The sequence below is a fragment of the Vicugna pacos genome, chromosome 5, assembly GCF_048564905.1.
Source record: "Vicugna pacos chromosome 5, VicPac4, whole genome shotgun sequence".
Classification (NCBI taxonomy): Eukaryota; Metazoa; Chordata; class Mammalia; order Artiodactyla; family Camelidae; genus Vicugna; species Vicugna pacos.
In genome coordinates this window covers 96,377,370-96,400,838 of record NC_132991.1, presented here as the reverse complement: position 1 = coordinate 96,400,838, position 23,469 = coordinate 96,377,370, and the positions used below count along the sequence as shown (strand labels likewise).

Sequence of the window (23,469 nt, the reverse complement as noted above, 5' to 3'; positions counted from 1 at the left end):
GGCCTGGTCTGGCCTCTCGGGAACTGCAGAACAGGGCCCTGCTGTCCAAGCAGTCACGTCTACCCCCGCTCTCTCCATTTTTTGTATCGTGATGGCTTCTTTGTGTTTAGAAAGGCCTCCAGGCAAGGACTGTAAAATATCTACCTAAATTTTCTTCAGGTAACTCTGTGATTGTTTTTAACATTTAAATACTCGATCCATAGTGAATTAATTTGGCCAAAGGAGTAAGTTTCATTTTTGTTTTCAAAGGGCTGGCTGTCCTGTTACCATTTACTCACAGGCCTGGATTCCCCACCAGCCCGGAGCCAGCCTGACCACACAGCACTTCCATACTTGTGACCTATTTCCAGACCTGTATTTAATCAGCCTGCCACGCCTGTACCACACTCTGGATGACCACTTCGACGTTCCTCAGCCAGTACAGCTAGCCTCTTCCTGTGGGTCTGCTGTTTACAGAGCTTCCTGTATTTCCCATGCTTAGTCTTCAAAACAAATGAAATTCTTTTATCAAACTCTCCCCTAAAAAAAAGAACTCAGCGAACACAACTCTGCCGGAGTTGCATTAACTCAGAACTGCAATCCCCGCACTGAGCATCCTACCTAAAAACTGTTTATTCACACTTCTGAAGAAGTTTTCAGTAGAAGTTTCTTCTCTTGTGTAAGTCCTACGTGCCTCTTGTTAAATTTTTGTTAACGATGGTGAATGGAAGTGTCTTCACTGTACTTTCATTGTCTACGTACAGGAAAACAACTGACTGGTAAACATTTTACAAAAGCGTCGTTACTAAATTCCATTTCCAACTTTCCCCACTACATTGCCATTGGAGAGTAAGTGAGACGGCAGAAGGAGAGCCGCACACCCGTGCCGTGGCGCACGACGGGCACCACCAGTGCCGTGCAGCGCGCCCCCTCGCAGGCGAATGGGCAGGGCTGCAGTAAGACCGCCGGCAACGACTTCGGGCGAAACAGCTTCAGGGGCAAAGATTTACAAAGCTCCTTTCCCACTTACCTCGGCTTCCTTTTCCAGCAGGATCTGGTCTTTATTCATGTCCTCATTTTCCACTTTTCTGAGTTGAAAGAAATTACAATTGTAACATTGCGACAGACGTAGTTGGTTATTTCTGACAGATACCCTAAGGAAAATTTCATTTCACACTTCTGAGAATGCATCTATTTAAAATTACATATGTTTATCATTTATCTCATTAAAACATGAATGAATAAGAATGGAAAAAAAAGGAACACCAAACAAAATTCAAGACATTTTCCTTACTCTAAGCGGGGGGGGGCTTCATCTTTACCTACGCCAGAAGACGGTACACTATTAACTGAAGAAGGCTCTTTCCTGGGTGAAGGAACAGAGTCTGAGCAACCAGGCAGAGGACGGTGCCACGGCCCCTCCCACGCTGTCCTGGTGCCGCGGCCTGCTGGCTTCCTTGAGCGGGATCTCCTCACTGCCTCTACATCCTCTTAGTGTCTGGTCCCCAAATTAATAACACAGTAACACAGACCAGAAAGTGTACCTCATGTATGTATAAATCCACCCCATCTACACATTGTGAACATTTCAATGAGCTACAACACACTAATTCTTTTTACAAACGATATATAGCACTTACTAGTTAATTAAAGAAACTAACTCCCTACGCTGAGGTGTCGTTTTTCAGACACAAATCAGGTCACAAGATACAGATCTCAAATAAAAACCTATTAGTTAGGATGATTAAAAAAAAGGTGAGTGAGGGTGGCTGTTCACCCTTGGCTGGGCACTAGCTTCTTAACAACAGGTGAGGAGTCTGTCCTCGCTTGCAGAGTGACGCCTTTGAGAAAGTACCCAGGTCTTTCCATCTAGAGGGGCTCCTGACGTTCAGATGATTTGAGCTACCTTTTAGCAGGCAAAAAAACAAAGAGCAAGTGAGCCCATCTGTTAAATGAGCAGCAAGTATCCTGTGATAACTTCTGAGTGGGAAGCCAAATGGCAGTGCTCAGCGTCATGGATGACTGGACACCAAGAGGAGGGGACAGCACGACTCGGACGACACAACGTGGACCAGGGGGGCAGTGTGACTTGGGGCAACGACCTGCCGCCTCTTTTGAGCCTCTCGGACCGGAAGTTCTCGTAGTGAAGGTCCTGGGTCACCTCCTGGAGATCCTGCATGTGGGTGCTGCAAGAGAAGAGGGTGCCTGGGCTGAGCCATGCCCACACGTCCACCCATTCCGGACCCCAGAGAACCCAGCAACTAACCCCCCTGCCGCCCAGTAAACATGCACAAAGGGACGGGGTAGCGAGGCTGTGCAAACCCTATGGAGGAGCACCCCTCTGTGCTAATGCAACCAGCAACGCACAGACACACCTGACTGGGCCGTCACCACTGACAGGTGCACGTGCCGAGGTTTTAGATTTTTTAGATAAACAGTATCTGAAAGAGAACACCCTTTTCTAAAAGAACATATGGAAAACGTGATTCAAACATTCATGACTTCTCAAGCTTAACATTTATATCAGAAAGAGCTGATTAGCCTACTCTGTGGAGAAAACCATGAAATGAAGTATTAATATTCTGGATGAGGCAGAAACAGAACTCTGAATCTTCTAATCATCTTACAAAAGATGGCCCAGCTTGTTCAAATACTTAAGCACTGGAGAATGAGTAACATGCCTGCCCACTGGGGGTCCGGGCAGCAGACAGCGATGGCAAAGGGGCAGCTCCTTCGGCCGACACTGCAGTGCCACTTCTGGCCTCCACAGCCTCCGGCTCCGGGACGAGACCAGACGGCTTGGCCGTCCTGGAGGACCATGGCAAACTTTCACCTCTTACGTGGTGACTGGATTGCGCTGACACAGCTTGAATGGTTAACTTTAACGGTATTCTTAGTGACTTTAACTCACTAAAAATTCCTGAACCAAGTGAGACCTCTGTGGCATATACAGCAATTTTCAGTTACTCAGAATTTATCCGGACTGGCTATTCATTGAACCCTTCTGATTAAAGAGGTACTAGATTTTAGCAATGCACTTTTTAAGGCTCTTTATGCAAGAGCAACAGCAATGCATGTGCGCATGTTGCTAAAGGTAAAACTTTTTTCTTCAAGGAAAGAAGTCTATCTTTGTGGTCTGGTTCTAGTTGCTAAGAGCCAGTGGAGCCTGTCAAGGCTAACTGGGGCCCTCCACGTGAGACTGAGGCTGACTGGCGTGGGGACGCATTTCAGCTGGGCTGGAGGAGCTTGTGGCCACAGCAGGAATCTGACCATTTCCTGCCCAGGGCAAGGGGCGTCCCATGTTTGGTGCGGTCACCCCACAGTTTAGGTCTCAAGTCTGTTGGCATCAGAAGGGGCTCTGAGATTATAGGAGGGAGAGCCTACTGAGCTCCAGGCGCAGGTGGAAGAGGCTGGTCACGCAGGAAGCGCGCGGAGGGCCCGGTGCACCAGGCAGTGACAGCTGCAGCGGGGGCACACAGGGTCAGAGGTCATGGCCACGCTGGGCAGCCCGGCCGGGACACATGTGCACCTTACATGAGCATGGTCCTCAGCTTCAGAAAGTCGTTGTGCTCTGGGTTCTCCACCTCCACGACGCCCCAGGGGTAGAGACGGCCTCTGACCTTCTTGCCTTTGGCTTCAATCAACTGATTGGATCCAACCACAGAAAATGGGATACTGGCCTAGAAAGAGACGCAGGGAAGCCCCATGTTCTCCACGAACACAGGGACGTGAGCACCAACTGGCACACTGCTGCTGGCGACAAGGCTTTCTCGGAAAGCGAGTGGCACTTCTCTCGTGCATGGCAGGTATTTTCCACATGGGTCAAAATGCATGAGAACAAATTAAACCTCCAGCAAGACTTCTAAGCCTTAGGTGATAGCTACGGTCAAACACATTTAAAGAAGAAACACTACTAAAACCAAACCTACCCCGCCGAAGAGGCTGTCCTTCCAGGACCTGGCTCTCTGCCAACTCCTTCCATTTTAAATGCACCAATGACAGGAAGCAGGAGTTACTACCTGGGCACTTGGAGACAGAGCTCCTACCTTGAGAAGTCTAGTCTGCTCTTTAAAATCTTCATCTTCGTCTGACTCTGCATCAGGTAAGTGATAGATTTTGATGTTATGTTCTTCAATTTCATCGAGAATCTGAAAGAATGACCAAACCAGGAGCAGTCTTAGCAAACTGCATACTGTTTCAGTCAGGTCTAACTCATCATATTAGAAATATGTCAAAATTACCCAAATGTCAATAAAGAATCAAATGGATCATAACCATTATCAAATGATTTTGTTAACTGCCAAAAAGGTACTCATGCCTGCACTCTGAAGGGTCCTCTGCCCAGAACAGTAACGTCGCACCATCACCTTCGACGTACAAAGCAGCAGACTACGGACGGCGCCAGGTCAGAGGCTCAAAGGAAACCACACCACTACCAGCCTCAGGAGGGAGCCTTCCAGGGAGAGGAGGGACATGCGCCCAAGGCGCGGAGGGGAGGGAGCTCGGCTCGCAGACTAACAAGGGGGGACTAACAAGAGGTCCAGGCTGGCTGGAACCTAAGACGTCTATCTAGCTGGATGAGATGGAAGAAGGACTGGCTCCCTAACAACCGTTCCCTGAACGTCAGCAAGGGCTCTAGGGATCTGGACGACAGGCAGGACGTGGCCAGCAGTGCAACGGCACACCCTGAGCTGTCAGCCCTGCAGAGCAGCCCAGAGGGAGAGAAAACCTGGGCTGGAGCGGAAGGCCGCAGTCACTCACCAGTCAGCCCACTAAACCCCAGCCCCCAACTCCCCTGCACTCGGGTGCTCCAGGCAGGCTGGGCCTCTGCTTACCCTCCCCCAGAACCTGGGCCTTCAAGCCAAGCCAGCAGGAAACACCCCTACTTTCAGCGTGCTCCCAGATCTGTTCCTCCTTAAGGGCCCTGTGTGGTCAAAGATCTAGGATGAAGCCACAGTCTGCACTAAGTCAGGGTTCAAGGAAAGGCCTTCCTCCCGCATCCTCCACCTCGCTCACGGTTGCTGGTTCCTAAGCGAGATGCAGGAGAAGCTGAGCAGTGAGCAAGAACCTGCTCTGCCTGCTCTGTTCCCGCCTACGACCACCCCGCAGACCCCAGCAAGAGGGACAAACACAGGTCTGAGGGAGCACAGGAGTAAGCTGTGTAGAGCTGGAAGAGAGGAGGGAGCAAGTAATGACCGAAAGTAATTATATGTTCTCAGTCTGGGTGACTGCAAGAACTGTGGGACCATTTACAGGCAGGCAGGCTGAGAGAAGAGGGCTCCCGTGTACGCACACGAATCCGCGGGAAAGAGAAGTGAGGTTCTCTGAAGAGAAAAGCAGAAGTCACATGAGGCGGTGTGAACAAGGCAACATTAAGTCACACGGACATTCAGGGGTCAGGAGACAGGAAGGTGGTAAACAGGCAGAAGAACCTCCTCAGGAAGCACAGCAAGCCCTGCCGGGGAGGCCCAGGCTGACTGCGCGGCTGCACACGGAAGCCAGGGGAGGGTGGTCACACCAGGAGGTTTACGACGACACCCGAGGACAGGTGGACAGGTCGCCACGGGGGGCTCCCCAGACGAGGCAGGAGAAGCATATTACAGGCCGGCGGGAGAACCAGACCAGGAGGAGGGATAAAAAGGGTTCTGCTCGTTTCAGACTCTGAGCTCAGCCTGAAGAATCTGGGCTACACAACCAGAGATGCCAACCTGACAGCCTCCCCTCCTACCTGTCCCACGTCTAACCTGACTGCCTATGAAAGGTGAAGACCCCTTCAGCGCTAACTGCTGAAATGCTGTCAAGCATAAAAACACCTAAGCTTTCGGGGGCCCCTCCAAGGGCCTGAGTATTTCCTAGAAATCTGGCAGGCACTCGAGATAAGAAAGGAAAAGGCTAACTAAACACGGGTATATACAATCTGAAACTCTGCTACGAACAGAAGACAGCAGGAAAAACATGAACACACGAAGTCAAGCTCTGTGAAGTCACCTGCACCATGACAGCCAATGTCTAAAAACATACGAGTATCTAGGAGTCAAAAGACACAACAAAGTGGAGCACGCTTCTCAGCAGGCTTCACCTCCAGCTGCGTGACAGGCAGCTCGCACCAGCCAGTGGGCAAGGACAAACAGGAACGGTGCCGTCTCCCTTTCTCGAAGGGGGACGCCTTACAGAAACTGGTGGCACATCCAGAACCCTCCCCCAGGGGAGAAGCACACGCTCACACTCTGCTCTGGGGACACCAACTGTCACACAGCTCCGAGGTGGATGCAGCCATCTTTCAAAGGTTGAAGTGTGCATGTTTCCTTTCTGAGGCTCTGACTGACTACGCAGTTGTGAGAAGGCGGTGTACTCAGTGCTGACAGCACAGACCTGAGGGGGCCTCCTCTGTGCCAGGCACTGCCCTAAACTTTCGGAACATGCGAGTGAGCAGGGACCCCTAACGGCCAGGAACACGAGAAAGCAAGCCACACATGAAACCTTCATGAAAGCATGATATTAAAAACTACAGGTAAATGTCAGTGCAAAAGCACCCAGACTCCCCATGCAGGCCCCACGTGCTCCCCAATCCCCTGGTCCTCTGTCCTCTGCTGCAGGCCCCACACACTCCCCCAACCCGTCTCCCCTGCAGGCCCTGCACGCTCCCCAGTCCCCTCTGCAAGCCCAGCACGCTCTCCCATCCCCTGGTCCCCTGTCCCCACCCCACCCCCAGCAGGTCCCGCACGCTCCCCTGTCCCCTCTGCAGGCCCCGCACGCTCCCCCATCCCCTGGTCCTCTGTCCCCTGCTGCAGGCCCAACACACTCCCCCAACCCGTCTCCCCATGCAGGCCCCACGTACTCCCCCATCCCCTGGTCCCGTCCCCACCCCCCCCAGCAGGCCCCTCACGCTCCCCTGTCCCGTTCCTGTCCCCCCGCCCCCACAGGCCCAACGCTCACCCTCTTCTTCAGGCGCTCCCGCTCCTTCAGGGTGAGCGTGTCGGCTTTTGCAATGACTGGCACGATGTTCACCTTGTTGTGTATCGCCTTCATAAACGCCACGTCCAAGGGCTTGAGTCTAGAAGTAATTTGAGGAAAGCGTCGCGCATTCAGGGAGAGAACAGGGAGGACTCTTCTCTCTCACTGAACGGTGCAGCTGGGGAAGCTGGGACTGCACACAGCAGACACGGGGGGCTCCCAGAGAGGGTGTGCTGACCCGTGCCCGAAGGGCGAGACGAAGTAGAAGCAGCAGTGCACCCTGTTGTCCACGATGTGCCGTCTGTTCAAGCCACTCTCGTCGTGCAGATAGCGCTCAAACTGCTCGTCCACGTAGGAGATGATGGTCTTAAAGCTGGTGGAGACACACACTCACAGTCTGGGACCCGGGCGGCAGGAAGCCCCTAGCTTCCAAGGCTAAATGAGTGTTTCCATCCCTTGCCTCCCTACCAAATAGAACTCAGCACTTTATTTGTAAGGCGGGAACAGAAAGCTGACCCTAGGTTTGGCAAGACAAAGGTTTTTGGAAATGGTGTCGAAAACAATCTCCTCTAAGTGGTGTCTGAATGGAACAGGTTACAAAGAGGCTGCGCTGACTGAGGACAGAGCAGAGGGGCTGGGGCTGGGGCGGGAGCAGATCACGTGTGGAGACCAGGGGCACCGGGCTGGGAAGCGGACACCGTTGGCCGCCTCGGGCCCAGGAGAGTCTGTGTTCTCCGCACAGAGCAGGACAGACTGCGCGGGTATCTGGCTCCTTGACTTCATTTGTGTGAATGTTGCCAACAGCAGCCCCTCACAGACACCAAGACCTCAGTGAGTCCTTAGGAGACCTCAGCTCCTCAAACACAGAAAGGGGGGGCTGCACTGCAACGCCCTGTCCACTGGCCAAGGCTCCTAGTGCAGGGTTTTGTTCACACCAGGCCTGCGGCCCGGCCGGCCCCGCGACCCCAGACCTCCGCGGAACACTAGAGAAAAGCGCTCATTCCCTGTGAAAGCCCTCCCCTGAGCAGCTGTAACTAACCTGACGTGGACTGCCTCACACCCGGCTGCCAGCAGCCGCGGCTCACACCCTCTGGCACAGGTGCGAGCAGCCGCAGGCCCCGCGGCCCTGCGCACGTACCAGTCCCTGCAGTTGATAGCATCCCCGTAGCCTGGCGTGTCCACCACCGTCAGGCGCAGCTTCACACCTCGCTCCTCTATCTCAACGGTTGAAGCCTCAATTTGGACAGTCCTTTCAATTTTTTCTAAAAAAGAAGCATACTTTGTAGGAGAGCATATCTTAAAACTGAGTCAGTTCCCAGACAGGAGAAGTCCCCTCTTGCTGACTCATCATTAAACAAACGACTCAGAAGCTCCCGTCCGCCTCTGAGAACGGCTCTCAAAAGGGAGCACGACGACTGTGGAGACAGCCCGGGTCGGCAAGGGAGACCCCACAGCTAAGGTTAGAGGGGCCTGGGAGGGTAAAAGGCCAATGCTGAAGACGACCATTTCTGTTCCTGAGACAAAGAAAACAATTCCCGGATTCATTTAAAACCTGAATTCAAAACTACTGCCAAAGGGCTGCAGTCCTGCACTGGCGGGGCCCGGGTGCCGCGCAGGCTGTGCGCACAGCTCGCTCACTCGACAGCCTCGAGAGGCCCATGCTGGACACTCCACCCCCCACCCCCCAGATAAAGGGTCAGACAACACCCTTTCCCACGGCAGTCTTCCACGTACACAGATATTTCTCCCGAGCGAGAACATTTTCACCCGATACCCCATCAAACAGGTAACACAGGCAGAACCGCCACACATCACAGACAAAGAAGACGAGTCTGGAGAGCTTGGGACACGGCACAGGGCCAGAGCCCACAACCAGGACGGGGGCATCAGGGGCACACCCTTCCTGCCCCTGTGGTGCTTCCTTGGGCCCGAAGCCGACACACACGTGTGCAGCACGAGGCCACGGCGCACCCCCAAGCAGCTTTCAGTGCAGCTGCAGTGGGACAGAGCGGCATACCCCATACCTGCGGCTCCAGGGATGACTCTTTCTGGATAGAGATCAGTCAGGAATAAGCTGTTTATGAGAGTCGATTTTCCGAGGCCGGATTCACCTTGAGATGAGAGGGAAAGGCTGTCAGGGGGCTGTCCGTGGGACCAGGGCCCTCACGTCACTCTGAGCCCTCAACCACCACAGACTCGGCTCAACTCTCCCGTCTGTTCCAGGGCAGAGTGCCGTCGGAGCAGCAGGGTCTGGACGGGAATCCAGGTCTGTGAGACTTCAGAACTGGTTACCGTGAGACCAGAAACACAGCCTGACCCCTTCCCATGTATGCAGAATAGACTTCAGAGGTGGATCTTTATTTTCTGATGAGTAGAACGCAAAGTGGGTTTTCAACTATGGGTTCTGCTCATTTTTAAATGCATTACATTTTCAGAAAACTGAACGTAACTCCTAATCCAACAATGTCAATGGCACTCCAGCTTCCTGAGCTGTGGGGACAGGGAACAGGAAAGGGGTAGGACGACCCCCTGGTGCCCTTCACTCTGCAGTTCCCTCTGTCACACCCCCACACTGGCAACCACCTTGTGTCAGACGGCTCTCCTGCTCACCTGGCTGAGTATAACACGGCCAATTCACACATTCACGCAAGCACTTAATGAATCAAAAATCACCTTTCAACCACCGTTAACTATGCGTTCTGATTACGTGAAGTTCAAAGAAGATACAAAATACTATAATTAGAATTTATATTCAAAGGAAACATGAAGAGATTGCACCACTTTACTGCAGGTCATCATCTAAGGCTTAGCTCTGCTTGGAAAAGTGCTTCTGAACTCCGTCCCAGACCGTCCCCTGCGCATCTTGGTTTGACCCCTCCCCCGAGTCCTGCACAGCATGTGGAAGGAGCACACACCTGTTTTAAAAATCATTACCTCTGGGAAAAGCAGCAACAAAAGACTGAATCTGAAATTTGCAGACATACAAAATTAGGGCTGCATTTTAGTTACACTGCAACATTCACAGATGAGAAGGAATGTTAGAAGGAAAAAGCAGAATCACATGTTGCACATGTCCAAATGTCAGAGTAAAAACGTGACTAAACACATACTGTCCCTTCTAACAAACTGTAAAGCAATGCCCTGTGCACTCTTGAGTGCACCTGCAGGTGACTTCACCAGGATGTGCCAAGTCCCCTGAGCGCCTGGCACAGATAGGTGCAGGGACACGGCAGAGAAGAGGACAGGTAATTCCCTGCTCCTGTGGAACCTTGCAATCCAGTGGGGAAGGTCACAGACAAAGCCACTCTGTCACGAATGAGGAACTGTGGACAACAGAGCTGAAACAGGACCGAGCCCAGAAGACGGCAGAGCAAAGGTGTCTGATGGAGATGGCTGATTCCAGACTCTGAATCTTCATTCAAGGGCAGAAGGGATTATCTCACTTGGAATAGCTTTCAGGTCACATCTACAAATCATCTGCTAACTCAGAACCTGCTGCCACTCTCAGGCTGCATCTCTGAGCGCACATGGCTTTGCTCTGTTCTGCTTTCGCAAACATCTCCATCCCGAAGGTTCTCCACTGGGGGAAACAAGAAGAGGTGTGGACCAGTGCAAATCCATCACCATCAGGAGATTTCAACACAAGACCTCCTGGGGTCCGCTATCTTAATTACCTGTTACCCTTTCAAAGCAGTACCAGTGAAGACGGAACGGGGTGCGAGGCATTTGGAGCTGACAACACGGCTTGTGTTTCCACCACCAGGAAGACGCCCTGCAGCAGGCACCAGAGGTGCAGACGCCCAGCAGCCCGAACCCCACCAAGGAGGCCGTGCAGAAGGCCCGAGGCCAGCACTCTGAGTGGTCGGCCCTTCTGTTCAGACTTCTGTCTTGAGCCGGGAGGCCAGGAGGAAGCAGAGCACTCCAGACAAGGGAATGACAGGCCCCACAGCCTAGAGCCACCACCACTGCAGGCTCCCGTGCCCCAGGAAGGAAAACCTGTAACACACCCCACCAGTGAGCCAAGCACGCCAGTCATTTTGCTTGGAGGTCGGTTTTCACTTTCCTAGCTTAGTTCTAGAGTTCTTGGTGCTTGCTCTGTAACCCTCTTGTGAATTTGGCACAAGTCCTAACCATCCTGTGGACTTTCTACCAGGAAGCACACTTGGCAATGAGCTCTACATTTTTAATCTTGCTTTGCTGACACGTGGAGCTTCCACCTGCTTGGCGAAGCCGTCACCAACTGCCACCATCTGACTAGCCCCTCCGCAGCACCGTCTTCATGTTCTCACAGACAACCTGCCACCTGACTGCCTTCCTTGATCACTAACAACTTACTTGTGATTTAAAAATTCCTTGCAATTTGTTGCCCAAAGGTGTGAAATTTCCTGTTTCTTCAGAAGTCTGCCCCAAGCTAGGTGTGCTGCAGTTTCTCCGAGGCCCATTTTTCCTAAGCAAACGTGCTGCTGAGGAAGGTTCTGGGTGTTGCGCCCCTATGTTCCCCACAAGCCAGTGGTTTCAGCTGCTTGATTCTGCAGAAACACACATACAGTGCATTACAGCACAACTGTGTCAAGCTTCTTTACATATTGCAAGACTGGCCACAACCTCATGAAGATGTCCGTGTCCATCTCACGAGGAACGAGTCTCCTTTTCTTGCCGTTAGCAACAGGGTGATGCCTGGCCAGATCCTCGCACCATGCCGGGCATCTCTGGTGAATGTTCCACAAGCACCTGAAAAGCACAGGCATTTTCCCGCTGCTCAGCAGTGCTGTCAACTGGGCCATGCTGTGTGACCGAATTTAAACATCCTACAACATTACTGGTTCTGTTTCGTGAGTTACTGCAAGGAGTGTTAAAATCCGGTTCCTACAGAGTTCTCTGCCTCCCAGCAGGCTGCGCACCAAGCCATCGCAGAGCAGCTGTGAGGCGCGCGTGGGAGGACATGGCCCTGGACAGACGCCTTCTCGCTCCAGCACGGGTCCTGCACCTGCGGGAGGCTCAGGGGGGTGACCTCAAGTGCACTCAATGCTCACGCAGCCACTTCAGCTTTCCCAGGACGGGGGCCTGCAGGGCAATGTCCCATCCCTTGAGTTTACCTCATCTGTGCCTCTCACTGAAACTTTCTCCTCCTCCAGCCTGATGACACCTGCCGTTCACTTGTGCCTCGTGCTGCCTGCGTACCTAAGACCACTCGCTGCTGTGCGCACGTCTGCCCCCTGCTGCCCACTCCCCACTGCCTCATTCCCCTGCTTCTGGACAAAACACTCTTTCATACTCTACTTTACCAAAGCTACTGGCTTTCAGCCAAATCTTTTATTTCCTCCAGTGGCTGCTAGCTGGGCAGCCGCGCTTCCAGCAGGGCTCTGCCCCTGGGGAGCAGCGTGCAGGGGTCACAGCAGCACCCCCCTCCGCCCTCGTGCTCTCCTTGCTCAGTGTCAGTTATCGTCAATTCCCTTTGAAAGACATTTAAGAGGCAAGAAAAAATCTTGTATTTGCCAACACATCTCCCATTTCCAGTGCTTCCCCTTCTCTGCAAACGTGTAGACTCTCATTTAGTCCTTCTTATGGTGCAGGTCTGATACTGATAAATTTGTTCAGCTTATTTGTCTGAAAATGTCTTTGTTTCATCTTCTCTTTTTAATCCTCATTTTGAAGACTGTTTCTGATGAACACAGAACCTGAGGCTGACGGTTTTGTACTCTCGGTACTTTCAGGCCACAGGGCTCACGTTCTTCCTGATGAGAAGTCAGTGGTCTTTTTCACCTTTGGTCCTCTGTGTGTAATCTGTTTTTCTTTTTTTCCGGCTACCTGTAGGATTTTTCTGTTCGCCAGTGGTTTCCACCTATCCGCTGCCGTCTAGACTTATTCTGCCTGGTGTCTGTTTTAGTTCGGACGCGTTCTGTTGACCCTTTGTCTTCCGCAGTATAACTTGCTGTTGGGCCCACTAGGAAATGTTTCATCTCAGGTGTTGGACATACTTTTTTAATCTCTAGAAGTTTCATTTTCCTCCTTTCTAAAAATCTTCCATTTACTTCATCACCTTCATATTTCCCTTTTAAGCACAGAAGCACATTTAAAACAGCTAAGTCAGGTCTGCCAACCTATCATCTGTCATTTCTGACCTGTTTTTACTGCCTGATTTCTCTCCTGGTTATGTGCCACGTTTTTTTTTTTCCTCTTTGCATATCTAGGAACTTTTTATTGGAAGTTCAATATTGTGACTCTTACACTATAAATGTCTGGATTTTGACGTCTGTCTTCAGTAAGTGATGGGATTTGTCCTGGCCAGTACTTAATTTATTTGTAAGTGAGCTTGATCCTTTCAAGGCTTGTTTGTGAGCTCCTCCACACGGACTTTACTGAATGCCATGGGTGTTCAGCAGGACGTCCCCCTGCTTGGTTGGAATTCCGGCATCTCCTGACTCCACTCCAACTTCCCAGTTCTGTGCAGCCTCCAGTTCGACTCTGTCTCCTGCTGGCTACACTCTGCCCAGATCCACGGAAGCTTACCCTGCCCACAAGGTGAGTGTCAGCCGTGGTGCCAGAGGGACCCCAGGGGAGGTCCGTGGAGCCCTCTGTCTTCCTGGGAGCTCTGCCTCACTACTGCAGGTTCATTACTCAGCTTCCTTGAGCTGTGACCCCATTCTTCCACCGAGACCAGGTGCTCTGCTTGATTTACCCTCCCTGGGGCAAGGGCAGGCAGGCGGCAGAAAGCTGGAATGACTTTACAGTTCATATAATTTGATCCCTTCTCTCAAGGACCAAAGTCCTGCATTGCCTGTTCAATGTCCTAAGAGAACGGCTTCATACATCTTGACCAGCCTTCCAGTCACTCACACCAGGAAGACTAGTCTGGTATAGTTACTTCATGGTTCGGCAAACTACGGAGCCCTGGCAAATCCACCTGCGACCTTGTGAACAAGCCGCCTTGCTAGAACAGCCGTGCCTGTCCACAGATGCGCTGTCCGGGCCATCTCCCCTGACGCCTGTGGGGCTGAACAACTGCACCAGAGGCTGCCTGGCCCCCAAAGCCTGAAGTGTTTACTGCCCGATCCTTACAGAAAGAGTCTGCCAACCCTGAGCTATCCCCTCATGCCAGAAGTAGAAGTGGTTGGTCTTGAATCCTCTAAAGCCAAGCAGCCAGGCGCTAGGTTGCACTGCACATCCCTTTTCCACCTGCGCCACCACCGTCATGTAACTGTGCCCCTAAAACCTGTCTCCACGCACTTCTCTGGACCAAGGGCCCTACAGTCCCTCCCACCTCAGATCTGTCCACTACTCGCCCCAAGAAACAACCACCTGTCCTCGCACACACGACCAGCCCATCAAGCTCCTCTCACAGCTACCTCATCGTTTTTGAGAATTCTGTGGTTATCGAGAATGAAAATGTGATCTGAATTAACAGTTCATCAAATTAAGCTGGTCATGGACATGCTGAAACACGTGCATGCTACAGTCCATGATAAAATATACCTGGTGTAACAGAAAATAATTTCAGGTAATCACTCCATTTCAAAAGACTTGAAGAAATCACGCTTAAAATTTATGCAGCAAGGACTGTTCCTTGCTTGAAATAAACCCACCAAAGAACCCTGAGTTACTTTTTATTAATATTAAATAAACAAGTCATTTTTAAAGTGTAACAAATTATTGTAAAACTCAGAGGCCTAAACCAACAACAAACATTTATTGCGTGACAGATTTTTGGGCCAGGAGTTTGGGAGTGTCTAAGGTGGGTGGCTGTGGTGTGAGGGCCAGTCCTGCGGTAACAGCCCATCAGCCAGGATGGCAGCATCAGCTTCCCTGGGCTCAGATGGCATTTCTGGGATGGGCCACAGCTCCCTGCCTTGTGGGACGCTCTGGGAGGCTGCCTGAGTGTCCCCCAGAGTAACTGATTCAAGACAAGGCAAGGCGCAGCCACTAGGTTCTGTGACCCAGTCACGACGTCACACACCTATTTCTGCAGTGTCCTGCTGGCTAAACAGGAAGCCCTACTCAGTGTGGGAGGGACCAGAAAGTGTCGTGAATTCCAGGAGGTAAGGAACACTTGGGGCCACTTCAGAGGCTGGCTGTCACAATGAGTAAAACTTCCACGACATATGAATAAGAAATGACAGAAGTTATAACTTTGCTCTTCAGCAAAATTTTCTAAAGAATTTCCCCCACTAAATTCCTAAGTTATTTGATTCTGCCAACAAAGGAATTTTCCCTTTGACTTTACAGGTCATGCTATTACAATCTACTGATTGGGAAGGGGAGATAATTACAAATTTAATAAACTTGAGTTAATTTCTTACCGACCACCATCAGTGTGAACTCAAAACCTTTTTTCACTGATTTTCGGTGAACTTGATTGGGAAGATTTGCAAATCCAACATAGCCTGGAGTTTCTGGATTTATAAACTGAGTTGGTTGTTGCTAAAATAGTATTTCACACAAAAAAAGAACACACACCTTATTAGTTGCCTGTAAGATACTGTGCCAAACATAGATCCAGAGTCATTTCTATCAGAAAATTGATGGTATTAACTTAAAAGCATTTATAAAAAGAAGAAAAACCCATTCAGTATCATTTCATGCCTATATGCTGACCTAAAATAACATTCCTGTTAAGCAATGAAGCAACACAGAAGATGAATCTTCAATTCACTTACGTCAAATTCTGACTTGAGAAACTGTTTATAGAGCTAAAGAAAATTCAGTCAACTTTACAAAGCAAAGCCACAGCTGACAGTGGTTCCAGCCAACAAATTTAGCTAAAGAATAGCTTCTAAAAATAGACTTCAGGTATCAGAAGTGGTGCATTTGGGAAAATAGCCGGAAAAAGCCCCGTCTCCAGCTGAATTCCCAGCTCCAAGGAACCGAGCCCCACGAAGGTGAGGCAGGCAACCGAGGGGCGGGATGCTGAGCATCCAGCTTCAAAGACCAGGAGAAGGGAGACGGAGAGTGGGAACAGGGCCACAGCTGGCGGTCAGCGCTCTCTGAGACAGACGCCTGCCGCCTGACAGGAGTCACAGCGGGGGCACCCAGCCGATGCAGGGAAGCCATGGAGCCGGGCAGCGCTGAGCTCAACATGGGAGGGAATTGAAAAAGACACAGCAGATTCATCAGATGTGAAGACAAGGTATAAAACAGCATTTCCTTTAGGATTTCCTTTTGTAAACGTATATTCACAAGCACACACACAGGTGTAAAAAGAATGTTCACAGAGTGTTACTAGCGGTTATTTCTCAATAACAAAATTGTGGCTAATTTTTATTTTCTTTTTTGCTTATCAAAGTTCCACACAAAAACTACGATGACTCTGCATCATAGTAACAAACACTCAAAGATTTTAAAATAAAAGGCAAAGGGAAATAATAATCTTGCAATTTTAACCACAAATTCTGCCTATCTCAGCATGTCTTGTAGAACGAATTCCTTTCAGGGCTCTAGGCTAATTTGCAAGAGCTGACATAGGCCAATGTATCACGTCTGAGAGCTCCATTTGCTTCATCTCGATCAACTGTTAGAATTTTTAAATTATTATTTGATCGGTCTGTTGGGAATGAGCCAAGGAGGCTAAATGGATTATCATTAATGTTTTCAGAAACAAGAAATTAGAAATCTGAAAAAAGAAAGCTCACAGCTTTTAGAACGACAATTAAATTAGAACTCTTTTGTCTTAATGAATCAAACATATCAGTTGTATTAAAAATAATAAATCATGTAACTCTGGACTATAAACAGTCTGAAAACACAAAGCAGTTTCTCCTTATGGTGCAGACACATGACAAAGTGTGATCTCTTACCTTCGACATCTTTAGTGAATGAAGTGTCGTCAATCTGTTTAAAAGAAAACATACGTATGTATCGATATGTGTACACACATGAATCAACAAGTAAAAAGACTCACATGTGAGGCATCATTAGCTTGTTTCACTCAGCTTCTCATTACATCAAATACTGCCCCAGAAATGATGAAATGATGACCTCTTATTATGAAGATAAATTAGACATAAAAATTAAGCTACTGAAATCAACCCCCTCCACACACACATTCATTCCATACCCTCAGCAGTACCTTTTCTAGTACTGATTATATGTCAGGCACTAGATACACAATAGGAGAACAACATAAATTTCCACAACCACCGGAATTTCTCATTTCCTTTTTCTCTGGAAACCCTCAGCTTTGCAGGAAGGGCGTCTGTGAGGCAGCCTGCCACCTGCTGGAGAACCCCAGCACCAGGGACTGGATTTGGATGCTGGGCACACAGAGCCAGACCTGTGAACCACGTCCAGGGGGAAAGGACAAAGTCAAGGCGGGTGCCTCTGTGACTCCTCCTGGTGCTGAGGAACTTCTCAGAAAGCTGCTTTCACCTTCTTGCTTCCCCATTTCCCTGAGGCTGTAACATTCCTGAAGACTGCACACCCCAGGTTTCCTTTTTGAATGGAAATGTCCAACCAAGGTTAAGATGAGATAGCACGGCACAGAAGGTAAGGGTTATGGTCCTGGCTCCCCTTCCAGGGCCCTTTACTCTCATCTGTCCGGCAGAAGAGGGGAAGAGGAAGAGGACCCTGTGAACGGCTTCTTGCTACAACGCTCATTACTTAGGGCGAGCAGAAAGTGCAGAGGAAGGACTACTGCTGACGGAGGAGACAGGTAAGCTCCATCTTGAGCGTCCAAAACGCTTAGGACAAGGAAGCAGAATTAAGGCAAGCTCACAGGAAAGTAGGGATGCCAGGCAAGAGAAGCAAGATGAACTGGGAGAACCAGAAAGGTAGGAAAAGAACAGCATAGATCTCGGAAGACCGTGGGAGCAGAGCTCCGGGGGTGAGGACCTCAGGGTTAAGGTGACGGGGTTCCTTGTGTCTGTGCCCTCATTTTCTTGCCTCCAAGAAGAGCTTAACAGGCAAGGTGCAGAAGGAGAAAGACAATCATTTGAACCAAGAAAGTAACATCACCATGATGAAGATGCAAGTGCATTATTTAAAACAAAGAAAACTATCTGGATCTAAAAACGATGATTTTCAATCTCAGACTTTGGTAGTTGAATTGAATGAAAAGTCAGTTGAGACTTGAAATGTGACTTGGAAAACCAGATATAAGAAATCTCAGTGCACAAGAACAACAGGGAAGGAAACCATGGGTATAAGATGGCCTCGAGAGACATCTGGAGGAAATCTGCCTTGTTAACAGAAAGTGAAGGTAAAAGGGACAGATGGCGAAAAAAGAGAGTAGTAGTAACAGAGGAAAACTTTCCTGAGAAGAGCAAAGACCAGTCTATCTGGGATTGTGCATTAAGGTGCATTTCACAGGAGTGAATTAAGGTCTCGTGAAGAGTAGGGACATCCTAGGATAATATTATTTATAGTCCAGAATTTAAAATACTAAACGTCCTCAGCAAAACCTAAGATTTCTGGGCAAGAGTGAAAGCAGAGAAGTAAAATTTTCAAAAGGGAGAAGGGAGCAGACACTTGGAATACAGATGGTTGTGGCAGAAGCAGCAGCTAACACCTTGTTTTCAAACAATAAAGAGGTAAGTATCTGACTATGGAAGAAAAGGAAATGTAGCCATTAGAAACTTTACTTACAAATTAGGAGAAAAATATGGAACAGCAACTTTATCAAACCAGCAAAAAATATGGAAAAGAAACGAGAAAAATTCAAGAATACCAGTTATCAGTGTAAATGGGAAAGAAACAAATTCTCTCATAAGAAGAGATGGCGGGGTGCAGCAGGGATGAGCCAGAAAACCAGCTATATGTTATGTGGAAGAAATGTGCTTAAAACAAAGTTGCCCCCAAAATGTTGAAAACAAAGGGACAGGCTAAGAGATACCAAGCTAGTGCAAACAGAGACTCAGAGACATTGTTACTACCAACCAAGGTAGGATTTAAGGAAATGTGGTCATGATAAAAGGAACAATTACAAAGATAATACATTTATAAACCTGCATCCATGAATACTTACAGCAGATAAATACACAGAACGAAGACTAGGAAAAATACAAGGTGAACTTGAAAAAAGTACAATTTGTGTGGGAGGCTTTAATAGCTTCTCTCAGAACTGGACAGATTCAGCGGACAGTACCAGCGAGGGCAGAGGAGGACTGAGCACCCACCGCCACCACCAGAGAATCTGAATTAACACATATGGAAAATCTTGCGTCAGTAGAATATAGAAAAGCAGTTAAAGATTAAAAATTTTCATTATCATGTAACTGCTGTAAAGAACTACCCAAATTTTAACATACTTTTTAGTCAGTGTTCTCAAATCATGATCTGTTAAAACTAAAGGGGAAAAAAGATAAAAAATAACCTAAGTTATTTACAACATTCCAGGATAACTCTTGGATCAAGGAGCAAAACCACAAGCTGCCCAGAAAGCTCTGGGAAAGGACACAGTACAAGCCACACAGACTCAGATGAAAATGTAGCTTTTACATATTTTCACTATTGAGGCACACTGAACATAAAAGAAACAGAAAGTAACTCAATAAAGGGTACATAAATCCAAAAGCTGAACCTTTGAAACAAATTCCTCACAAGTTCCACTAAGAAAAAAAGAGCAAATACAGAAAAGAAGATATAATCACAGACACAGGCAACCACATTTATCAAGATGGCCACAAACTTGAAAATCTGGGAGACATGGATGATTTCCTGGACACTGTAAATTACCACAGTGAAATCCAGAACTGAAAATCTGCCTACAGCAAACACCACGGAACAGCTGAATAAAGAGTTACGAATGAAAAAGGGAGCAAGACGGGACAGAATTAGAGTCGAAATAGGTACCCAGAATAGGTAACACCAAAGTCACTTAAGCTACTACAGAAAAAGGGAAAGCACTCCAATTTATTTTATGAAGACAGCACAATTCACCTACAAACCCACATGGAGAAGCAAGCAAGTTGGCTGGCTGTAAGTCAACCTCACTTGTGAATTACAAACGCAAAAATTCTCAATGAAATACTTGCTCGCAATTAAATACCAGGAATATACCCAAAGCATCTATCAATACAAGCTGCTAACTCAAGTTAAAGGAGAAAACTATACACGAATAGATGCTGAAGATGTACATGATAAAATTCAGCAACCAACTCTAATAAAAACACTAAATAAGAAAACTGCTTTATAATATAGGCTATTTCCTAAAACCAATGGCAAATGCTATTCTCTAAACAACCGAATGCTAAGTTGTTTGAATTACAATCACTAAATTGGCAGGGATGCCCATTACGACAATGAAAAATTCTAAACGTGTACAAAAGCAGAACAAAACCCCCACGCACCACCTATCATCCAGGTTCAACAATAACCAACTCAGCACCAACACTGCTTCAAAAATACCCTCAGCCACTGCCGCCAGTCCCTGATGATGAATACCAGAAAACATTTCTAAAGATAAGGACTAAAAGTGATAAACCATTATCGTAAGGAACACTGACAACAGTCCTCTAATATATCAAAACATTCAGTGTTCATATTTCTCTCTTTCGTTGTTCTCATTCATTCGAATCAGGCTCCAAATAAGATCCTGACATTGCAGTGAGTCTCAGGACAGAAACAAGGAGCAGCTCCTGTCTTACCAGATACGCATCTGATTTCAACCCACCCAGCAGGGCACAGGACTAGCACCGAGGTCTCTCTGGTGCGACCGCTCCTCACGGAGCCCTGGGCCGACTGTGCTCCATCCAACATCACCTGAGCACCCTGACAGTCCTGTACCTTGCACCCCTACCCTGTTCAGTTGGGACTGGGGGTGTCCATAGGGGAGAAGGGCACATTCACTCCTCCCTGTAACTTTCATCCCACTTGAGATCTAACGTGATGCACACATATGGGAAAATGGAGAATCCTATTATTGTAACAGGATATAAATTCTTAAAAGACACTCACTTCAACTTTGGTTTAACTTTACCAAGTTTCTCTTGCCACATCCTATTTCTTTCATACTTAGGTTTTTTCCCCCAAAATATAATTAGGATCCACTATGGTTTTCCAACAGTTTAAGTTATTAACTGATTAATAAGTTATTAACAAATTAAAGAGTGAAAGTTGAAAAAGGAACGTTGCACTTCAGAAAGGCCTTGTTTTCAGTGAGAAAGCCATGATCCAGCAACACAACATGCCAAGCACTGTGATTAATTTAAATCTTGGATACAGATCGGATTCCCAAACCTCAGAAATTTGGGCAAATGAAAAATACACACTTTCAGGTTGTCTTCATTCTAGGTATTAGAAACTGTTTAAAAGTGTTTTCTCCTTGTCTCATGGCCTCCTCCTTCCACAGAGCAATACTACCCTCAACCCACACAGAAGAAATCAACTTCTCCAAAACAAAAGATGAAGATAGATAAAACTGGATCCTTAGTAATATAAACTTACTTCACTAATGGCATGTAAGTATGGTAGTGGTCCTCATAACCCCCATTCATTTACATGTTATTCTTGTATTTACACACACAAAACAACTCTGCAGTGTAGGACCCAGAGGGGCACTTGGAGGGCCCTTGGAGCACCCGGCACTCAGAGTACCTGGATGTGAGGAACAGGTACAGCACACCACAGACGCCCTCAACGTTACTGGCGGCAGCATCTGAGATCCAGTGAGTTTTCTGCAGTGACAATGTCACCATCAGCACAAAGAGTGATACATAAGGATATATAATTGGCTTCACCCCAATCCTGCTGCCTAATGAGTTTTGGTGACCCCTTCTCTCTGGGGAAAAAACAAAAAGAACTCTTCCTTTTCCCACAGTTTGTCTTTAGAGGTGGGCATATAAAGGGACCTGAATCACATTTAAGAAGATGACAGAGGGAGGTTCCCACCCACCCCGTCGCCATTTCTCTGGGCCGCCCTGCTAGTTCAAGAGCAGTCAGGGCACAAATCTGACCCGACTGAAAAGCCCTTGACTCTACCCTGAGCTGCAGCCCTCAGAGACCAGGATGGAAAACGGAAGAAAACCTTATAGCCAAGGAGTCACTGCCGTGGTTCACTGTGAGTGAGGACACTGGCTGGGAGCTACCAAAAACAAAAACCACGAACATCAACTACAAACCCCAGAAGAGCAGCCTGCATGACCCCTGGGCCATCACACATCTCTCTCTACCGCAGCAAGGCTGCTCTGCAGTATTAAATTGACCCTGAGGTATGACACTGATTTCCGTCCTTTAAGAAATACTTGAACACCTACTGCGTGTTGGTAGCCAGCCAGGCAATAAGAGTAAGCAATTCACAAGTGCCCCACCCCAGGACTAATCAGGTCTAGAGGACACTACCACACAGAACAACAGAGGCTCACATCAGGCTGACACCTAATTCGGGGGGAAGAAATCTAACCTGGGCAGAGTCCTGAACAAAAGAGCCAGTACTCGGCAAGCGAAAGGTGGAGAGAAAACTGGGTTCCACACAGAAGGCAGGCTTTGGACCAAAGCCAAAGGTGAGAGACCACAGCGGTCTTAACTGAAAATTCAGCGTGGTTGGGTCATGTGTCCACGTGCGGAGGAAAGGCAGACAAATGGGGGGGTGGTACTGACAAAAATTGAGGCCGGAAAAGTAAAGGTCTTGGGGGTTCCGGGAGCCTCTTGAGAGCAATGGTAGCCACACGTCGGCCCCATCACGGGCCGCGGTGGGAGTGGGGCCCCTCCCCAGCTCCGTTCTCCGGATTCGGCCCTGCACAGGCCGGGGCCTCCTCTGCTGTCCCGTTTTATCTGCCGTCAGGGAGGGCTGCAGAGGAACCAAGCAGCAAGCACTTCCCGAGGGTAATAACTCTCGGCCGGGAGCTGGCGGGGCGGAATGGCCCACGTCAGGGCGACAAGGGATGGTCGCACCCGAAAACGCGCCATTTATACAGCCTTATATAGACCTACACTTTACTCCTCGACCACGATCACCACCGCGTTCGGCGCCCCAGGCCCATTACTGACACCGCTCCACGCAGCCCCAACGGGCGAGCAAGGAGTCACTCGTGCTCTCCCAGGACACGCCCCGCCGCCTCCGCCCGAGCTCGCGGGGGCGGGGCGGGGGAGGGGAGGCGGGGCGGGGGAGGGGAGGCGGAAGGGAAGCCTGCGGACCCCGGCCCGGAGGGCCGAGGTGGGCGGAGGAGAGCCGGGGAGAGCTCCGGAGGGGGCGGGGGCGGGGCGGGGGGCGGAGGGGCGGGGGAGGGGAGGGCCAGTGATCCCGGACCGACCGCCCCTCCCCCACACCGTGAGAGCGGCCTGGCCCGCGTGCCCCCCGGAGCGGACGGACCGCCGCCTCAAGCGGGCCCTCGCCCCTCTGCGTCGGCCCACAGCTCGCGCCCCGAGGTGGCGGGGACCACGGCGAGACACTCACCGCCGAATAGCCGAAGAACCAGCGCCGACCGACCCACCGACTGACCGCGCCGCGGACCCGCCCAGCGCCCGCCGTCCACTCGCGCCGCGCCCCGCTCCGCTCCGCGCGCAGGCGGATGGCGTCATCACGTCGCCCCGCCCCCTTGCCAACGCTTTCCTTGCCCCAACGTGATCTGGCCTCCCTCCCCCATGCACCGGCTTCCGAGTGCGCAG

The 23,469-nt window shown here is 49.5% G+C and overlaps 2 protein-coding genes across 3 annotated transcripts in view; one reads left to right on the top strand and one right to left on the bottom strand.

Moving 5' to 3' along the window:
- Positions 1–23,469, bottom strand: part of SEPTIN2 (septin 2) — a 28,869-nt gene that overhangs the window by 5,194 nt on the left and 206 nt on the right. Inside the window, exons 1-11 of one of the 2 annotated variants that reach the window (XM_072962032.1) lie at positions 23,258–23,393; positions 16,725–16,758; positions 15,231–15,351; positions 8,958–9,044; positions 8,072–8,195; positions 7,172–7,306; positions 6,916–7,033; positions 4,026–4,127; positions 3,514–3,659; positions 2,082–2,165; positions 1,010–1,067 (exon numbers count right to left, since the gene is read on the bottom strand). In XM_072962032.1, the coding sequence (XP_072818133.1) occupies positions 1,010–1,067; positions 2,082–2,165; positions 3,514–3,659; positions 4,026–4,127; positions 6,916–7,033; positions 7,172–7,306; positions 8,072–8,195; positions 8,958–9,044; positions 15,231–15,351; positions 16,725–16,758; positions 23,258–23,382 (1,134 nt within the window). In that variant the 5' untranslated portion in view covers positions 23,383–23,393. Of the gene's footprint in view, positions 1–1,009; positions 1,068–2,081; positions 2,166–3,513; positions 3,660–4,025; positions 4,128–6,915; positions 7,034–7,171; positions 7,307–8,071; positions 8,196–8,957; positions 9,045–15,230; positions 15,352–16,724; positions 16,759–23,257; positions 23,394–23,469 lie in introns of those variants that run through there. The other variant, XM_015243479.3, reaches the window with a different exon arrangement.
- HDLBP (high density lipoprotein binding protein) overlaps positions 22,348–23,469 on the top strand; it is a 63,636-nt gene continuing 62,514 nt past the window's right edge. The window contains exon 1 of the mRNA XM_072962030.1: positions 22,348–22,364. The gene's annotated coding sequence lies outside the window, so the exon portion shown is untranslated. The remainder of the gene's footprint in view (positions 22,365–23,469) is intronic.